This window comes from Amia ocellicauda, chromosome 22, assembly GCF_036373705.1.
Source record: "Amia ocellicauda isolate fAmiCal2 chromosome 22, fAmiCal2.hap1, whole genome shotgun sequence".
NCBI lineage: Eukaryota > Metazoa > Chordata > Actinopteri > Amiiformes > Amiidae > Amia > Amia ocellicauda.
Genome location: NC_089871.1, coordinates 343,093 through 362,388, shown reverse-complemented (window position 1 = coordinate 362,388; position 19,296 = coordinate 343,093). Strand labels below are relative to the sequence as shown.

The following is a 19,296-nucleotide window of genomic DNA, read 5'->3' as shown; positions in this document are numbered from 1 at the left end:
AGGGTTGGGGGGTAATAACAGTGTGATAAAGGTATTTAGGTCTATTTGCCATTTTCTAGCATTATTCCTCATGTTTCTAGTGTTGTTGTGGCCATTTTCGACTGCCTTGAAAGCATCCATGTCTATACATGGAAACAATCCACACAGGCATTTGTTAACACCTGGATTAAGGATTGCTCAACACCTGAAGGGTAACCGAGAGTGGGAATGAATAACAAGCTTCGCTGTGTTAGTTTCTTTGTGCGTCTCAATGATAATGAAGCCGTGAGCAAGACACGAGAGGAGGAAAATCAGAAAATCTCAACTACCTGATTTTCCTTTTTCCAGCTAATGTCATGCACGGGAAAATGCAAAGTGTGGTTCAAATTACACGGTGCCAATTATCCCACTTGAAATTCGCTACGTTGTGAGAAAAATGAACATGATTGGCTGTTCTTTGACTGTAAATAGCCTTTATAAATCAGACACCAGTGCAGCCCAGCAGGTCGATCGAGTGAAGCCTGGTGTGTTTTTTAAGGCACGTCGAGTCCACATTTTTATTCAAGAACAATAGTCCTGATTTGCAGAGTGTCATCCTTGCATGTAGAAATAAATGGCACTCTAACCTATTAAGTGGTTCTTCCTCATGAAAATCCTCTTAATTCCACTAAACCACGAACCGCGTCGCTGCGAACAATTCACTCAGTGTTCGTGAATGAAAAGGAGACGCTCTCGCCGCGCCGAACAGCCACCGAGTCTCGGGCTCAAGAACGGGAGTTTATTAAAGGTCATTTACCACGACTAGAGATAAAGTGTTAGTGACATGGTGTAGCTTCCCTAATGTCCCATAATGTCTCTGAGCAGGAGCGATTGCTGCAGGCGGCCGTATGTAGCGCAACACAAAGCGGGTCTCTCTGACCTACAAATAAGTACGCGATCTTGCTCTAGGATTAATATTACATTTTGCAACATTGATTTTCTCAGCAACAGGGTCAATAGATTTGTGTCTGTAATGATTAACCTTGTTTCCTCTGATGATGGCCCTCTCTCCTCTCTTCCTCTCTTCTTCTACCTACAGGACACTGAGATCATCAACACCGCAGTGCTGACCGGCCGGACGGTGGCCATCCCGGTGAAGGTCTTCTCCATCGAGATGAGTGGCTTGGTCACCGACGTCTCCACCTTTGCCGAGTGCAAGTCCACCAACGAAGACATCGTCAAGGTACGGGGCGGGAGGGTGGCGGCTGATCGCTCACGGCAGAGCAGGCCTTCTCCCTCATCGAATCTGCAGAACTGCTCTCGCTCCTGAAGGACGCGTCTTAAACCGCTCTACTCCCTGACAGTTATTGTGCTTTAGTGCTTGTCAGGGCCGCGCTCCCGCCGAGGAGAGGCTGCTAACTGGGTTTGTAAGCCGACATGGTATTAAAGCGCGGCCTGCCTTCATATTGCGCTCGGAAAATTCAATAAAGCCGCGAGGAGGTGGAATCCCCTGGTTTCCTCTCGAAGCGTGCTGTGTGACACCCCCAGCACCGTCTGGCGAGAGCGGTGGATTATTGCGACGGAGAGGCTCAGACTGGGCTAATCGTTTCTCCATCATCGAGAGTCCGGTAACGGAACGGCAGCAGTCTTAACTACGTCTGTTTCTAGGCTTTGCTTTGTTTCGTTCACTTTCAATTTTACTTTATCCTGAGTGATGGAGGTGTTTTCTATACCTTTGCAAAACTGTTTTCCAACTCCTTTATTTACTTTGTTTCCAGTTTCCCTTCCAGTCTAGAGATAAATAAGCCAAGGATTTAAAGCAGCATTTTAAAAAGAGCTAAAATATTTGCTGTGTTCCCTGTATTTAAACTCGCTCCCTCTGTAAGTGCAGAGGCATTAGTTTGCAGATATTGAGTGAGTTTGTTCAACGGCACCCATTATTGAACCCTGAGAGCTAATATTGAGTGAGATCATTGAAGAGATGAGCTCCGACAGGTCAATACAGCGCTCCTGAGAACAAAAACACAAAAAGGAGAGTTCACAGCCACTCAAAATCCATATACCTGCAGTGGAGGCTTTGAGGAAACAATGCATTTTGGTTGAAATGTTACCGGATTGTGCCAGGAAATATGAGACCTAAGGACTGGACTTCAGGGTTTAATTGTGTCCCCTTCTAATCCTGACCCGTAGGATTTATTTCATAAGTGGGATTCTGAATCTGGTGCCTTGGGCTGGTTTTGTGGAAAAGCAGAAGAAATGTTCAACATCTGGGATTTTCACAAAAACCAAAAACCACAGAGGTGAAAAAGAGAACAAACGCTCTGAAATTGATTGTCGGTTGATTGTCACAGTTTCTCCGCGTCGCAGCTGCTGTGAGAGGGACATATACTGCTGTGGTGGGAGGGTGTAATTTCGTACAGTTTTCACCAAAAAAAACTGAGCGAAGTAAAACATTTTAGCTCATTATCCTCTCAAGGTATCTTGACTAATTTAAATGACCAGATTTTGTTTTGGTTTTTTTTTGTAAAGAAAGAAATTCAATCATCTTCAGAACAGAAAGAAGCAAAGCAATTATACGAGCAGTTCTGATGCGTCCTTTGAGGAAAGCAAAATTAAATCCTTGAAGCAACTGCTAAGATTATATTATACCCCCTACAATTTGTGATTTAAATTAAATGCCAAGCAAAGCATCGTGCCGTTTTTGCAGAGAACTAGACGATGCAACGCGATGTACAAGTGCTTCAATAATTCCCAACTCTCTCTCCGCGAATAAACCCTACGCAACTCAAATATCACTGGCGGTCTCTTTTCAGCCTTCAGCTATGAGGTGAGGTCCGTTTGCACAACGCAGAGTCAGTCTGACAGACACTTCAGTTTATCAGCTACAACAACTCCCTTATCTCTGTGACACCCTAGCGGGCCATGAAGGAGAAGCAACGCTTTACTGCACCCGGAGGAAATCAAATCGTAATTTTAATTTGCATTTGAAAAGGCAGGGGTGAGGGCTAAGGTAGGGGTCTCCAGGGAGGCTTTATCAGTGGAAGCTCGAGGCCGGCCACCTCTGCCGACATCTGTGGTGAGAGCAGTGGCCCGGGACCGCTGTTGCGTTGAGCTCAGTCAGGCAGCAAGTTGTCTCTCTCTTTTGCATATTCTTTTACATCTCTTCTAAATGTCTGCAACCCTCGAAGGCATGAAAGGGATTAAAAAGGCTAATATGATGAAAAGATAACCCCTATTGTCGTCTCGCCCCCGCGGTCGAAAACACATCGCCTCGGCACCTCGGGGGCAGAGTGTGACGGTGCAGCCGGCCGTCCCCGCGTGGCGCTCTGGCCCCACCCAGCCGATCTGCCGGCATAGCGGAGATGCCAGGACTTGTTAGGCGCTCCCTGCTGCGAGTCGCACACAGACATGCTAGGTTGCCTCTGTTACCTCCTCCCGGGCACGGGGTCCACAGTCTTTAACAGCTTTTGACTCGCAATTAGCCATCTGAATTTATTACCAGCTGCGGGAGTTGGTTTCATGCAGATGCCAGTGTCAGAAGCCCACGAGGCTTGAGAGGCAGGGAGACAGGGACAGAGGAGGAAGGGTGTCCCGGGAGCAGACCGGCCCAGGGTTTGGTGTCGGACAAACATCTGACGACTGTCGCCAATCCTGTTGCCAATCCTAACGGTCCATCACAAAGCTTGTCTGATGCAAAAATAGATGGATAGAGAGACAGATGGACAGATAATTACCTGATTAATCTGTCCTCCACTGGTATCATTAACAAATCCAGCCCCTGTGTTTTTATAGCGCAGAACTCCCAGCTTTCCCAGGAAGGCCATCACTCCCTGCTGCCCAGCCTCCCCTTGCTAGATTAACTTCTTTGATTACGGTGTCAGCAGTCTGAGGCCCTCCAGATAAATCATTGATACTATGCCCTGCCAAACCCGCTATCTATTACTGTAAATAATTTAGCATTAAAAGCGAGATATTTATGAGAATTTGCTCCCCGGCTGACTCGAACATTATTTGTTTCCGTGGTAGATTAAACAGCCGTGCGTTATGATTTACCGAAAAACTTTAGCAAATACATTCTGACTGTAATAAAAATAAATAAACACACACACACACACATGCATACATATAATAATATGTTTTTTCTGAAGCAGAGATTCATTACAGTGCTGCTGCTTTGGTTACAAGCGAGGGCCATGTTTGACAGGATTATTTTGATTGGAAACAGAGCTCTTGTCAGCTATCATTAGCACTTTGCCTCGTAATGTGTGTTTACCGCTAACGAACTGTCTGTCGCGTCTGAGTGTCTCTGAAGTAACATTGTTAATTGATGTAGACAGCATTTTCCACTTAATTTTCATGGCTTAATGATGGCGATTATATCTGTGACCCACAACCGGTATTCATGCTGTTCTGCACCTGCATTGACCCTTTTACCAGGAAGATGTTTTTTGATATTTGCAAACAGAACTCTATGAATTAAAGTACACGGTTATCACTATTTTCAGCGGGTTTCGAGCGACTCGTCTGCCTCTGTGAATCCGTGAGATAAAGTTGTGTGATGATGTCATTTCCTGTGATAAACCCTGTGACTGAGCAGGGCTGAGCTGGCGCGATGAATCGAAAGAAACAAGTAAACGCATACTGGTTTATCTGCTCAGATACACATGGAATTCATAAGAGAGTCGTCCTCTATCTTGACAAGTGTGGGCGTTTCATTGTCGATTTTGCTTTGTTTTGTTTTATGTGACTTGTTTTATTCAGTGTGACTGTAGTCATTGCTAGAGACTCAGGAAGTTCTCCTGGTGTTCGGGGTGGACATGAACAACACAATAAACAAAACGGAACATAAGACCATAGGACAGTGTCCAATCGAGAGGAGCCCATTCGCCCCATCGTGCTCGTTTGGTGTCCATTAATAACTGAGAGACCCAAGGATCCTATCCAGTCTGTTTTTGAATGTTCCCAAATTGTCTCTTCAGCCACATCGCTGGGGAGTTTGTTCAGATTGTGATGCCTCTCTGTGTGAAGAAGTGTCCTAAGAAAACAAGGTGTTAAATTAATCCATCTGGCTCACACAGTGCTTGTCCAGGAAGATATAGACGGTGTGAGAGAGAAGAAGAATCACACTGCGCTGTCTACACTGGGCCCTGCAGTTAACCCTGTCTGTGTCTCCATCTGTCTCTGTCCCCTCAGGTGTCCTCCAGCTGTGACTACGTGTTCGTGAACGGGAAGGAGACGCGGGGCTCCATGAACGCCAGGGTGGTGTTCAGCTACGAGCACCTGAGCGCCCCTCTGGAGCTGACTGTGTGGGTGCCCAAGCTGCCCCTGCAGGTGGAGCTGTCTGACAGCCGGCTCAGCCTCATCAAGGGCTGGAGGGTCCCCATCCTGCCCGACCGCAGGTACGTCCCCCGCCAGGGAGAGGGATCCACTCACACACTTAGACTGTTGCCCCCTCTCTTTGTTTTTGAACCGTGCCAGGCTTGTGTGCCTTTTATTCGCTCAGTCCATCTCTCAGGACAGGACAGCTCTGCTTTTGCATATTAGGTAAGACGTGATATCTAATAATAGCAGGATATCTAATAATATTTGTTTTTGTTAGATTTTCGGTAAAAATAGGAAGATTAATAGGAAGATCTTGTCTGTTACTGTCTCTTCTTCCACAGTGTTTTTCTAGAAATAAGCAAGAGTTTTAGTTCGTGTCTCATAGGAATAAAAAACAATTAAAAAACGAACCCAAAACAAGGTGAATAATTTGATGGGTGAGTTGAGAATGAAGGGGCTGCTTTCCTTGTGAATTGATCCGGTCGCCTCCTCTCGTCTCACACTGCGGCTCAAACTGCGCTCAGGCGGTCTCGGTGTGAAGAGTCTGAATGAGGAAGAGGTCAAACGCCTCTGTCTGCAGAGGCATCACAGTGCGGTGGGAGGAGCGGTGTTGTTCCAGAGACGACAACAGAACATGAATAGTTATTGCAAAGACCACTTTACCAACACAAATACAGGTCAAAATACGTTGTATACTCAGCAAAAAAAGAAACGTCCTCTCACTTTCAACTGCTTTTATTTTCAACAAATGTAACGTGTAAATATTTGTATGAACATAAAAAGATTCAACAACTAAGACACACTGAACAAGTTTCACAGACATGTGCCTGACAGAAATGGAATAATGTGTCCCTGAACAAAGGGGGGGGGGAAATCAAAAGTATCTAGTATGGCGACCAGCTGCATTTAGTCCTGCAGTGCATCTCCTCCTCATGGACTGCACCAGATTTGCCAGTTCCTGCTGTTAGATGTTACCCCACTCTTCCAGCAAGGCACTTGCAACTTCCCGGACATTTCCCAGATGTGTTCACTGGGATTGAGATCCGGGCTCTTCACTGGCCGTGGCAGACACTGACATTCCTGTCTTGCAGGAAATCACATCCAGCGAAGGTGGGTTTGTGCCCATAGGCAACGTTGCCGGTGATGTCTGTAAGGACCTGCCTTACAACAGGCCTACAAGCCCTCAGTCCAGCCTCTCTCAGCCTATTGCGGACAGTCTGAGCACTGATGGAGGGATTGTCGTTCCTGGTGTGACTCGGGCAGTTGTTGTTGCCATCCTGTACCTGTCCTGCAGGTGTGATATTCGGATGTGCCGATCCTGTGCAGGTGCTGTTACACGTGCTCTGCCACTGCGAGGATGATCAGCTGTCCTTCCTGTCTCCCTGTAGCGTCCCTGTAGCGTAGGCGTCTCACAGTACAGACATTGCAATGTATTGCCCTGGCCGCATCTGTAGTCCCCATGCCTGCTTGCAGCATGCCTAAGGCACGTTCATGCAGATGAGCAGGGACCCTGGGCATCTTTCTTTTGGTGTTTTTCAGAGTCCGTAGAAAGGTCTCTTTAGTGTCCTAAGTTTTTATAACTGTGACCTTAATTGCCTACCGCCTGTAAGCTGTTAGTGTCTTAACCGTTCCACAGGTGCATGTTCATTAATTGTTTATGGTTCATTGAACAAGCATGGAAAACATTGTTTAAACCCTTTACAATAAAGATCTGTAAAGTTATTTGGATGTTTATAAAATGATCTTTAAAATACAGTGTCCTGAAAAAGGGACGTTTCTTTTTTTGCTGCATATATATGCAATGTGCGAATCCCCTTCTTCAGCTGTGCCGATTCCTCTGTGCCAGCGTATGCGTGTTGAAGCTGATGTGTGTAGCGGGAATTGAAAGTTATTCCAAGTTAATGTTTGTAGTCCATGATAATAATTTAAAATACTAAATGAAAGGGTACAGATGAATTCGATGACAGTCTAATCAATGATACTAAACGACAGGAAATCATGTGACAGCGTATCCGGCTGTCAATCTTGGAAATTAAAGAGTTCTGACTCTTGATTTTAATTAAATTAAACGACTCCAGGTTTTTGAGAAGAGCCTGGCCTGTCACTCTGGGTGACTCTCGCCGGCTCCACGAGAAGTGTGTTTGTACACAACGGTGGAATTGAACTTGCAAAGAAGGCTGTTTATTCTGTTATTTGTTTTCCCTTCAGTAAGTTTCTGTTCACACTGTTGTTTGCCTACATTTTCCATTTCGTGTAAACACAGCGCGCAGGTAATGAAAAATTCCTTTTCACCAGTCCGACGTGGTTCCATCCCAGGGGGTACAGATTTAAAATTTAATACCGCAGCTACACCGGCGTACGAATGTAGTACTAATCTCATTAAGTCTGCGAAGATTTCCACCTGAACTTTTTAACATTCAGCCGCAGAAACAGAGCGCCTCTCAAGAAGATCAGCAGGGCTGGGTTCCAGTCCTTCTTTCTTCTTGTATTTGATTTGATTCCTCAGGATATCCTATTAGGAAGGGATGTGATAAAGAATTAGGGAGAAAAGGAATCCTATAATTCGCTTCATCTGTAAGCTATGACCCCGATTAGCGAGACAGTCGTACAAAAAGACTCACAGAATAAAATGAAATCTGACAGATGTTAAGTGCTTAGTCTGTTCAGCGCTATCTTACATGGTCGGGGTCTTTTCTTACTTTATTATTTATGACGTTTCCCTGCAGCCTCGAACTTTCATCCTCCTTGTTAATAATCCCGTTCTCCGTGTAAATAAGCCCCCCATACCTCCGCCGAGTCTCCTTCCTGCAGTCTTTCTCTCCTTCCTGCAGTCTTTCATCCCCTGCTTTCCTTCAGTTTCTCTAGTGCAACCCAGAGGCTGAAGGTCAAGAAAAATGTGTGATTTAGAAACCATATTTATAGATCTGGTCACTTCATGAATAAGTAAACTCATGCATATATACATGCATACATACAAACACGGCAAAATAAACACACACAATCAAATACAGCCTTGCCTGAACATCCAGTTCCCCATTTTCAGCTTCCTTCAACCCTGTTCTGTCAGAACTCATTCAGGTGTGGCCCCTTGCTCCTGGAATATCAGCCCTGAGATTTGTGTGGTGGGCTTCGGGCCGCGGTCTCCCGGCTTGGGAATCTGTGTCCCCCTCACCTCCTCATTGTCCTCCTCAAGCCAAGGAGGTTCAGTCCCCTTCTGTCTGTTAGTTACTGATTCAGTTGCCACTGCCTTCCAATTAGCCGGGGTACACAATAAGCCGTGACCAGAGAGATGTCATTGACTCGACATTTCCTGCACCCTGTGAAACGGAGCCATAATTAGTTAAGGACTCGTTAAACCATTTAAAGAAGTTTTGAGTTCAGGGTGAGTTGCCGAGTGGAGGGGTGGGTTGTGCTTTTTTAGTCACTGATGGACTCGGTTACCAGCTGGCAAAGCTCCGGACGGATGAATTTTGCTTCCATTTAACAAGCTGCCATCGTAGAGCAACAGCATAACTAACAGCACAGACTGCAGCCCTGCGTTGTTCTCTCTCAGCCTCTGCAGTGGACACAGAGGTCCGGCCCGGATCGCAGTGTGAGCGAATGAAGCAGATGGCAGGATTTCAGTCGGGTTCGGGTTTGTTTTTTTATCCTATTCTGCGGGGACAGATGTGTTGAGTTGTGGTGTTGTTGTTTTTTGCTGTGCCAGCTCATTTTTGCAAGCTGTTCCTCACCCTTGTTGTCCTCCGTGGTGTTCTCCTGGTCTCCGCAGCCCTCGGTCTTCCTCTCTGCAGCCAAAAGCGACACGCTCATCTGGGTTGTTAACCGCGCCACTTTCTTCCCACCGACCTAAATTTAATTTCTCCCCTGCTATCGCACTGCTGTCGTCTTTCACCCAGCAGAACAATAATAATAAATAACACTGCCTTATTGTGCGGAGACGTGTGTGACCCACCCAATCTGTTTTGGGACCGGCAACTTTTCTAAGAATGAAAGTTCTGCTGAACAAGTTCTGCAGCATGTGCTTATTGGGCAGCTCCTCTTGCAAAGGTCTACAATAGTAAACAGTGTGATAGTAAAGCTGCATCCTTTACCACATTTCTTTCCTGCACTTTACTGCTGTTTTACCGTGGTTCACTCTTTGGATTAGTGGCTTGATAGGATCCTTGGATCACTCAGTTATTAATGGACACCAAACAAGCACGATGGGTCGAATGGCCTCCTCTCGTTTGTAAACTTTCTTATGTTCTTATGATAAGAAAACAGAGTAAACAGGCCGCTGAATGATTGTCCTCAACCTCTGCCGTGTCGTGCCCCTCAGGAGCGCCAGGGACAGTGAGGACGAGGACGAGGAGGACCGCAAGCTGAGCCGCGGCTGCACCCTGCAGTACCAGCACTCACTGGTCCGAGTTCTCACCCAGTTCCACACCACCTCCACCGAGGGCACCGACCAGGTCATCACCATGCTGGGGCCCGACTGGCAGGTGGACGTGACGGAACTGGTCCAGGACTCGCTGAAGGTGGCCGACCCCCGCGTGGCCGAGCTGGTGGACAGGAGCGTGCTGGTCGGCCTGGAGCTGGGGACCACCACCCTGAAGGTGAGGGGACACGCCTCTGCTCAACATCACCCCGTGCCCACCGTGTTGAGGGGTTGAGTAGCAATCAGACAGGGGGCCAGGACAGTGTTGAGGGGTTGAGCACCAGTCACACAGGGCTGGGACAGTATTGAGGGGTCATGCAGCAGTCAGACAGGGGGCCAGGACAGTGTTGAGGGGTTGTACAGCAGTCAGACAGGGCCAGGACAGTGTTGATGAGGGGCCAAAGCTGAGGCAATGTTTAAACCCTGTCAGCGCCCTCTCTGACACATGTACTCTCACTGCCTCGCTCTGAATGTCTTACCCAGCAGGCACACAGTGGGGACACTTTCACAAATCAGGAGATAAAAACCTCTCCTTTCTGCGGGAGATGAAACTGAGTGCTTTTAGCCGGGCCACTTTTATTGATTACAGACAAATAAATGTCTTATCTGTGAAATATTATCGCTGTAAATACTCTGGCAAGGAATCCAGCAAAGAGAAAACTCTATTATGCCCTTGTGTCATGTTTGAGACTGTTGTGCTGACGTTAATATTTGTTTTTAATGAATATGTTTCATGTTCACTTTTATTGATCCATATCTTTGGGGTACACACTTTTAAATATGCGTTCAAGTTAAATGTTAAAGTCCACCGACGTTGAATGGCCAGACCCGGGGGAAAGATTAGAACATCTTTGTCAATCAGTGCAGAAAGAGAGTTCTTTGAGCAGATCAACTGTGTTTGTGTGCAGACTAATCCTGATTTATGGTTTGAGTTTGAATTGCGTTAATAACATTGAAAACAACTACACGAGCAGGAACATCACCAGCACCAGATATTAGAGGGCTGCATCTCTTAGTGGCATGAACTGAACCAAACTGGTGTGAACGGAAACTGAACTTCAACGTGCGCACAAAACTCGCCAATTAAAGCAGAAACCAATTAAGACCATGATTAATAGAAGACCGCATTGAGCTGCTTCTCTCTTCTTGCACCACCACCAGCATTTAAAAGCTTTGCCTGGAAACAAAACGAAAGCTGTAGGAAGGACCATTTGAGCAGCTTCCCTGGTTCAGTATTTTCCTGCTCAATTTGTATTCAGTCTGGGTGTCACTGGCTCATACACGGGCCTGGTGACGCCCGTCTGAGGGGCGTCCACAAACCACAGACACACAGGGCTCCTTCACTCACCCACAGATAAGTCCTCAGACCCCCAGCGCTGAGACCCCCATCCCTAGAGCCGTGAGGTTGATGTGGTTGGTGTCAGATTTCCTTGTCCCACAGCGTCCTTCTCCCCAGCTTCCTGCTCAGGTCTGTTGGGATAATGTGTCATCATTTCCCTCTGCGCAGACCCAAGGGAATCAGACGGCTAACACTGCGGCACTGTCATCTCAGGCGTTCCCTCCCTCTGTGGAGATCAATACAGTCTGAGTGGGGAGGCTGGGGGGTTGGAGGGATGGTTTAAAAATTAGATCCATTCTGGACAAGTGCAATCTTTCATATTTTCTGCTATATATCAGATTAGCATCAAGGCGTTCCAGTGCATCATGACTTTGACAACAATGTTTCACTGTTATCTCTCATCTTGTAGAGGAGGGACGGAGGGCTTTGAGATCTGAGAAAACAGCGACTTTGCATCAGTAAATCACGCCAGATCGGTGTGTCTGAGAGAATCATCCTCATCCACTTGATCTCAAGAGGGACAGACAAACAGCAATCTCCTTTTAAATGGTTCAGACGGGAGTCTTCATTTTGAAGATGATCCGTGACCGTCGTGCGGGAGAGACCAGCGATCTCTCGCTCCGTAATCCTCGGGTCCGGGACCGCGGCATAGCGCCACTGCAGAGATCTCAGCCGTTAGAGAGCCGATTTGGCTCTCAGCCTCCTTTGACGAGAGCGTTTTGAGAAGCGCCAGAAATAATAATGATTACAGGTTGCAGACGGAAGGAACGAAGCCTTTTAAATGTTTTAAATATGTCATTAGGAGGCATTATGATCCGATGATTACTGCAAGCCTTCTTTCACAGGGTGTCAGGACTCACGGCAGCGCACAGCGCCGGCAGAGACCAGGCACAGGAAAACAACTTCGAAAATGATATGATTTTTATTTTATTTTTTTAATAGCAGCATTCATGGAAGTAAAAGCTTTGCTAGTCGAGAAAAAGTGTCTTTCGGAAGCACAAACACGAGTGTCAGTTAATAGTCTCTCTGATGTTCTCTACTCACTGACAGCTCCTTCAGAACGACTCCATGATGCTCTTATTTAAATGCATGATTAATTAGATGCAGAATTCTCTCCTTCCAACCCCCCTCAGGACGTATGTGGAGCTGGCTGTGGATGTTGCCCATCAGGGGCCTTGAGACATCCTTTGCAAGATGCCCATCCATCTATCTAACGCTGAAGCACTTAATTAGTTAATTGACACTAGTGCTGACGATCACTTAAAGATATCCAATAGAGATCCCCATCAGCATGCGGAGGAACGGGAGTCCCGCGCTGATCGCTGTGGTGGTCGTCTCCTGCCAGGTGGTTGAGCTTCTCTCTTTGTGTCCCGGTGTTTCAGGTGGAGTCCCCTCTGGCCATGGAGGTGGTGCTGGGCGAGGCCGCGGTCACCATCACCGACGACAAGGTTTCCATCTTAGACCTGCGGGTCCAGGCCATCGCCGGCCTCTCTCTGAGCCTGCAGCCCAGCCCCGGGAACAGCCACACCATGGTGGCCAAGGCAATGGGCCTGTCCACCCTCACGGCACCCAAACAGGTACGAACCGCAGACTCCGGTGGGAGGACCGGACCTGGGAACGGACTGCCCCCCCACGCGATCAACATGAAGTGAAAAGCTAGCTGCAGTATCAGATTGTTAAACGTGTGCGTGTGCGTGTGCATGTGAGTGTGTGCGTGCACTGTGTTTGTGAGGAGCTCAGTAAATTAAAATTTGCCTAAATTGAACTCTATTGGCCGGCGGGAGGCGAGGGCTGTGGTGGCAATGAGCGGCGTGGCGGCAGTCAGGTCTGTGCTTTCATCAGCCCGAGCATTAAAATCCTATTTCACTCGCCTGCAACTGCTCGGCCACCTTTACATTTAATTACAGTAATGTATTGTTCTAAGTGTTCTCCGAGCTGTGGCTATAAAAGTAACCACTTGCCGCACCGTGCCCCGGCCTCAGAGGAGTACTCAAGCAATTTAAAACAATTATTTCCTATTACTCTGCGAAGGGATCGTCCGGTAGCTGTTTGTTTTCCCCTTTGTGTTTGTGTTGAGACTCTGACAGCAGACTTTTCTCTGTTTGTTTTGTGGGTTTCCATGACTTTGTGTTGGTCTTTTTTTTCTCTCTCTCTCCCATTGACTTATTTGCTGAATCAATTTTCTGTTTTGTTCCTGCTGCAGAGATTAATTGTTGAATTGAGAAAACCTAAGACTTCTTAGCATCTTATTTTCACGTTGAAGGTTGTCATAATTTTCTAGGCTCATCAAGCAAGATTAAAATTCTCAATTTGTTGTTGTAAATTCCCCCCTCAGTCCAGGTGTGTCTGTATACTCTGCTCTGCAAAGGAGGCACTGGAGCAATACCTGAATCTGAAGGTAGAATTTAGAGAACATATCCTTCAGGTGAAGCACTGAGACAAAGTCTACAGCCTTATTACCCAGATTATCATCTCACCACTTCCGGTTCACAGTGTGGTTTGCGAATGATGACAGCAGCTGATTGTGTCTGTCTTGTGTCTCCAGGAGGCATCTCTGTCCATCTGGATTTATTACAGCGACGGCACCGCGGCACCCCTGAGTCTCTACGACCCCAAGGACTACAACCTGAACGGCACAACTCTGGACGAAAAGGTGGTGACGGTGCTGCAGGACCCGCAGCTGCGCTGGCCGCTGGTGGTGGCTGAGGGCGAGGGCTCGGGCGAGATCGTCCGCGTGGAGATGACTATAGGCGAGGCGTGCCAGAAGACCAAGCGCAAGAGTGTCATCTTCGCCGCCCCCGTGTACGTCAAGGTCCGCTTCGGGCCCGAGGACGACTCTGATGAGGACGTGGACTACCCGGGCGGCCGCGGGAGCCAGGGCACGCTGCCGGGCCAAGGGGAGGCCGAGGAGGCGCCGGTCACCAGGAAGGCGGGGGTGGACTCCAAGCAGGGCGGAGGCAGTTACGAGGCCACCAACGAGCAGCCGGCCAGCGTGCCCATCGACTACACCAATTTCCCCACCATCGGCAACCCGGAGGGGCCCACTGAGGGTGAGGGTGAGGAGGAGGACTTCGTGCACGCCCCCCGCAGCCTGACCGACCTGGAGATCGGCATGTACGCCCTGCTGGGGGTCTTCTGCCTGGCCATCCTGGTCTTCCTCATCAACTGCATCGTGTTCGTCCTCAAGTACCGGCACAAGCGCATCCCCCCCGAAGGCCAGGCCAACATGGACCACTCGCACCACTGGGTGTTCCTGGGCAATGGGCAGCCGCTGCGAGCGCAGAACGACCTGTCGCCCCAGCAGGTGGAGAGCCCCAGCAACCCCCTGGAGGGGGTACAGACTTGCTGCCACGGGGACCACCACAGCAGCGGCAGCTCCCAGACCAGCGTGCAGAGCCAGGTGCATGGCCGGGGGGACGGCAGCTCAGGGGGCTCCACCAAGGAGCACAGCGAGGAGCCCCTGAACTCGCCCACCTCCAAGCGCAAGCGCGTCAAGTTCACCACCTTCGCCACGCTGCCCACGGAGGACATGCCCTACAACTCCATCCCCATCGCCGACGAGGAGGACATTCAGTGGGTGTGCCAAGACATGGGCTTCCAGGACCCCGAGGAGCTGCACGACTACATGCGCAGGATAAAGGAGATCGCCTAGGGCTCTTAGCCGTGCCGTTTCTTAGGACTTTTCTGTCTCTCTCTCTCTGTCTCTTTTTCACTTTAGTGGAGTTATCTTTTCACAAACGAACAGAAAACTAAACCAGAACAGGTTGAGCTGAGTTTCTCTCTCTCTCTCTCTTTTTTTTATTTCCTTTGCACAGTGCCCCCTCCCGTACGCACGCACTGTTGTTGAACGGCCGCAGAAAAGACGCCACGCCAAAGACAAGACAAGACACAGAACATGTAAAAGAAACTGAAACGGCGTGTGGCGGCTTTCTCTCCTGACAGAAGCAGGAGAACGATACTATTTTGTTTCACGGTGGTGAGCACTGTTCTGGAGAGAAATGACTTCTGCAGAGATCTGCACCCTGCCCAGCGGGGGACGGGTGTATCAGCCTGAGGAAAGGCAGGACTGCTTTCAGGGTGGGGTGGGGGGGGAGGGAGAGGTGGTTCCTGGCTCTGTGTTTGTTGGTTTATCATAAGTACAAGTACCTTCTCTAACAAAGAGGCCTTGGTTGTGTAGGTCCCAGTTCCAGCGAATGTTGGGAAGGGTCACTGATGTTGTGCAGAGTCCCAGAAACCCTGTTCATCTTCACAAACGCTCCAAAAAGACGCTTTTGGAAACAGGCTTGGTCAGGGTGGGGGTGGAGAAAAGTTCTAAACAGCTGATTTACTTTGTATTCCTCCTCAGTTTCACATTCACTTTCCATTCGATCTGATTCTCAGCCTTGCCTCTCATTTCACTTGTGGCAAAGACAGAGACAGACCTCAGAGCGGGTTTCATCCACACTCCCTTGTCACATGACTCTCACGGCCGAAGCGAAGTATTGAATTGCCTTACGGGGTTAACCGCTCCGTCGCGGTTAATGCCGACACCATTCTGTCTCTCCACCGTGGTTTGAGAAGGGGGCCATTTTCCATAGACACTTAAGTAATGGCTATCAATGGAAACACTTCATGGGGGGACGGGGTTAAAGCCCCCACTGGGGTGGAAGCGCGGTGCCCCCGCACCCGAGATGCAAAGCATCTTTCCCAACATTCATTGCATGGAAAGAGAGCTCTGAGGCGCGATTCAGCGAGTTTCCAAATTTGTAAATGTTTGTATTGTAATAATTATCTAATCATGCATAGACAATAATAAAGGACGTATGTTACCATGCATTACAAGCATGCAGCTTCAGACCTGCCTTCCAGCCCCGGCCCAGACCCCCATCTCCAGCAGAGATACCCCAGAGAGCGGTGTCTGCCCATGAGGCTGGACAGGGATTCCCACAGCCGGATCGAGGCTTCAGAGTCACTCTCGGCTTGGAAGCCTCTTTCTTCTACGATTAAGGAACTCAAATTTCACAACACAGCACTTCAGCTGCCAGAGAGGGATTCCTGTCGGAGGCCAAAACGGCTGCGGCGTGATCCTTAGAATCAGGCTTCACTAATCCAAACTGGACTCCCATCAAGGCCAGTTGGCAGGTCGTCACGTACACGATAGTCCACCTTCAATATGTTGTGTTTAGTTTTGTAGGGAAGCCACAGTGTCCGTCGCAATGCAAGGCAGAACTTTACTATTTTTCTATCACAAGCAGATGCTCCCTGTGTGGAGACCTCAGTGAACAGAGAGGAAACCCCTCTACTCCACAGACGGGGGCAAAATCGTGTAGCTCGGACCCCTTAGCTTCTCGCCACCCCCACTAAGACGGCTGTGGATTCCTGTTAAAATAAAATAACTTTTCTTTATTTATAATAATAATGTATTTTTAATGTTGTCTTCTCGCAGTTATCAAGAGAAGCAGGGGAGGTGTCTGTTTAGCAGGATCAGATATCTGCCTGTAAACTGGCACCCCAAGAACACACCAGCCCCATATTTCAATCAGATTCTTACCCAGAATGCACTGGATATCTATCGTTGCCATGACCCAGAGTGCCAGTCCAGTCCATTCCTGGGCATAAGCTGGCCTTATCGCTGTACGAGTCGACCACGATCAGGACCAGCCCCTCGTCCGGGCAGTGTCCACTTCCCGGGCTAGTTGGTGCCAAAACGCTGAGCGGTAATGCCAAGGAAAACAAGAGCCCAAAGGGCGCTGCTCCGCCGAGTCTGGATGGCAGGCCTGCAGCTGACTTTAGTGTGTAATAATTTAGATATCATTAGGTAAGTTCAGGGTTATGCACACATTACCAACGAAAACCTGCAAATTAATGTGAGTTGTGGAAATTACGGATTGTGTGGTAAGACTGGGGGGTGGTGGGGTGTAGAGAATGTGGGATGGGTAGGGGTGGTTGTGGGGGTGTGTTTGCTGTTTTCTCTGGCCCCGGGAGTTTTTGAAGACTTGGACCACTTCAGGAGTACAGAAAGAAAAAGAAAGAAAGGAAAAATAAACCAAAACCGCCCGTCTGCAGAGGAGAGCGGAGCAGGGTAGACACAGGCCGGTTCCGCCGTCTCCGTTCCTCCTGTCCAGGAATTTAACCCATCGTGTGTCCAACACACGAGGGTTTAAAAAGGACGAAGATACGATTCTGTACATTGACACTCAAACAGAGAGGTTTTTACTTTTGTTGAAATACCGCAGGGCTCTCCTTCAGAGGTTTCCTGTCTGAGGAAACTCAGTAAAGTTCCTAATAGCAGCCGGCGTCCCCGACGAGAGTCCGCCTCGGACTGTGCCGTACCAGTATTATCGATTTAAGTTAATTTCTCTGTTCCTGGAAACTGTTTCTGCTTTGCAGGAGCCACAGCACTGGCTGAACACAAGCAGAGACCCTGTGAGTCGAGTTTAAACCCCCGACTCCCAGCAGCACAAACACAAGTCCATCAGCCCAGGCACCAACAGGCAGAACACTGTCAGTGGAAACGACTGTCCTTTTCTGTGACCCAAAGTAGCAGCTCAGTAGTTTTCTTCGTCCTTACAGATAACAATGTTCATCAGACATACTGAACACACTAGGAATGAAAAGCCAATGTCTTTGTTATTATTAATGATAATAACATTAATAACTATATGTTTTTAAATGAGCACTGTGCATTTCCACTGGGATGTGACTGAAGCATAAAATCACATTTTATATATAAAACACTGATTTGTTTAGGGGTTTTTTTTGTTAAATTTTCTTGTCAAGCAAGACAGACACATGTGACGGGCCCTTGAGACGGCTGACCAGCATCAGTGTTGCTGGGGCCCCCGGGGACCCTGCGAACCTCATACCCACTTCGTTAGCTGCCACATTCTCAGCAGACTCTCTAATGGAAATGAAAAGCATGGCTGATTAATGAAAGTAGCCCCCTTCCCCCCAAAACAATACACAAAATAAATCATCAGAACATCTCGATTTAATTAATTTCAGTCTGAAAGTGTTTTGTTCAAAAGCTTTTCTTCCGTCGCTCCCTGCTGGAGCCGGCCTGAACAGTATTAGCACATGTAACCGCAGTATTATTTCTCTCCAGTCACACTCTCCGGCTCGGACTGGACCTCCGCTCGGGGGCTCTTGTGGTTTTAGTCCTCTCTTCTCTCCTTGGACGGTGTGTGAGCTGCCGTTAGGAACTTTATCGTCGCTCCCCGTCGGGAGAGACGCTCTGATCCGGGAGTCCTGTGCAGACTGTCCTGGCCGTCGTGTGCCGCCAGAAGTGCAGATCTGTGATGTACAGAACATTGTCGATTTTCCTGTATTCTCCTGACAACCCCCTGTATTTTTTTTTCCTCCTGTATGTAAAGTACTAAAGAAAATACAATGCATAACCTGCCCTGGCTTCGTTGGGTTTTGATTTCCTCCTCCCACCTCCTCCTGTCAGATAGACACACACGGGTACAGGTAGGAGAGACCAGACCCATTCAAGTCAGGTCCTTGGTTGATTTGGTACGTCTTGACACCAAGCTGTGCTCATCACCGTCCCTGTGTCGCCCTTCAGGACTGAGCCACTGTACCAGCTACTCCTCCTCTCTAAGCATCCCGTGGAGACCCAAGACCCGGCACAGTCCAGACAGGAAAGGGGTTTCTGCAGAAACGCAGTGTGCGGCGCAGACCGGCCCACCAGCCTCGCTTTAGAAGAGCATGCCAGTGCCGGTTCTCCCTTATCGCATCTCCCATACTTCTCCCTCTGCGTTGGTAGCTGATAACGGACATATTTCAGGTGCTTATCTTAATTTAAAGAGGCGCCGGTCTGTAAGTAGCTCTCAGAAGTAAAGAGCGCTGTCTGCTAGAGCTTTAACGAGACGCGCTGACACAATAGCGCCGGGAATGTGTTCAACAACAACGGGAGATCAGGAGCAAAACCATTTGAAGGAGAGTTAGATGTAATTTCAGCTTGATCATTTGTCAAGGAGACATCCTTCAGTTGAGCAGATGAAATACTGCCCGTCATCCCACTATTACATCACTCAGATACATCAAAACACTTAATGGATTTGTCATCTCTGGCAGCTATAAATTAGCGCCGGTGTGATCCTTTAAATTAGCCTCTTGTTCACATTGGATGCCATGCATCTTGATCCCTCTGATATGCCTCTCCGAATGGGATGTGATGAACCAGTGTAAAGGCATTAGCGGTTTCACAACAAGGGCGTTGAGCAGCGCTGCGTGAGAGCGGGCCATGAACCTGCCTCAGCACAGTTCCTCCGTGGTC

General features: G+C 48.4%; 1 protein-coding gene across 2 annotated transcripts in view; it reads left to right on the top strand.

Moving 5' to 3' along the window:
* Nucleotides 1-18,417, top strand: part of tmem132e (transmembrane protein 132E) — a 189,962-nt gene extending 171,545 nt beyond the window's left edge. For both annotated transcript variants that reach the window (XM_066695210.1, XM_066695209.1), the window contains 5 exons: nt 1,058-1,201; nt 5,152-5,357; nt 9,599-9,875; nt 12,419-12,613; nt 13,582-18,417. In XM_066695210.1, the coding sequence (XP_066551307.1) occupies nt 1,058-1,201; nt 5,152-5,357; nt 9,599-9,875; nt 12,419-12,613; nt 13,582-14,688 (1,929 nt within the window). In that variant the 3' untranslated portion in view covers nt 14,689-18,417. The remainder of the gene's footprint in view (nt 1-1,057; nt 1,202-5,151; nt 5,358-9,598; nt 9,876-12,418; nt 12,614-13,581) is intronic.
* Nucleotides 18,418-19,296: the final 879 nt, after the last annotated feature.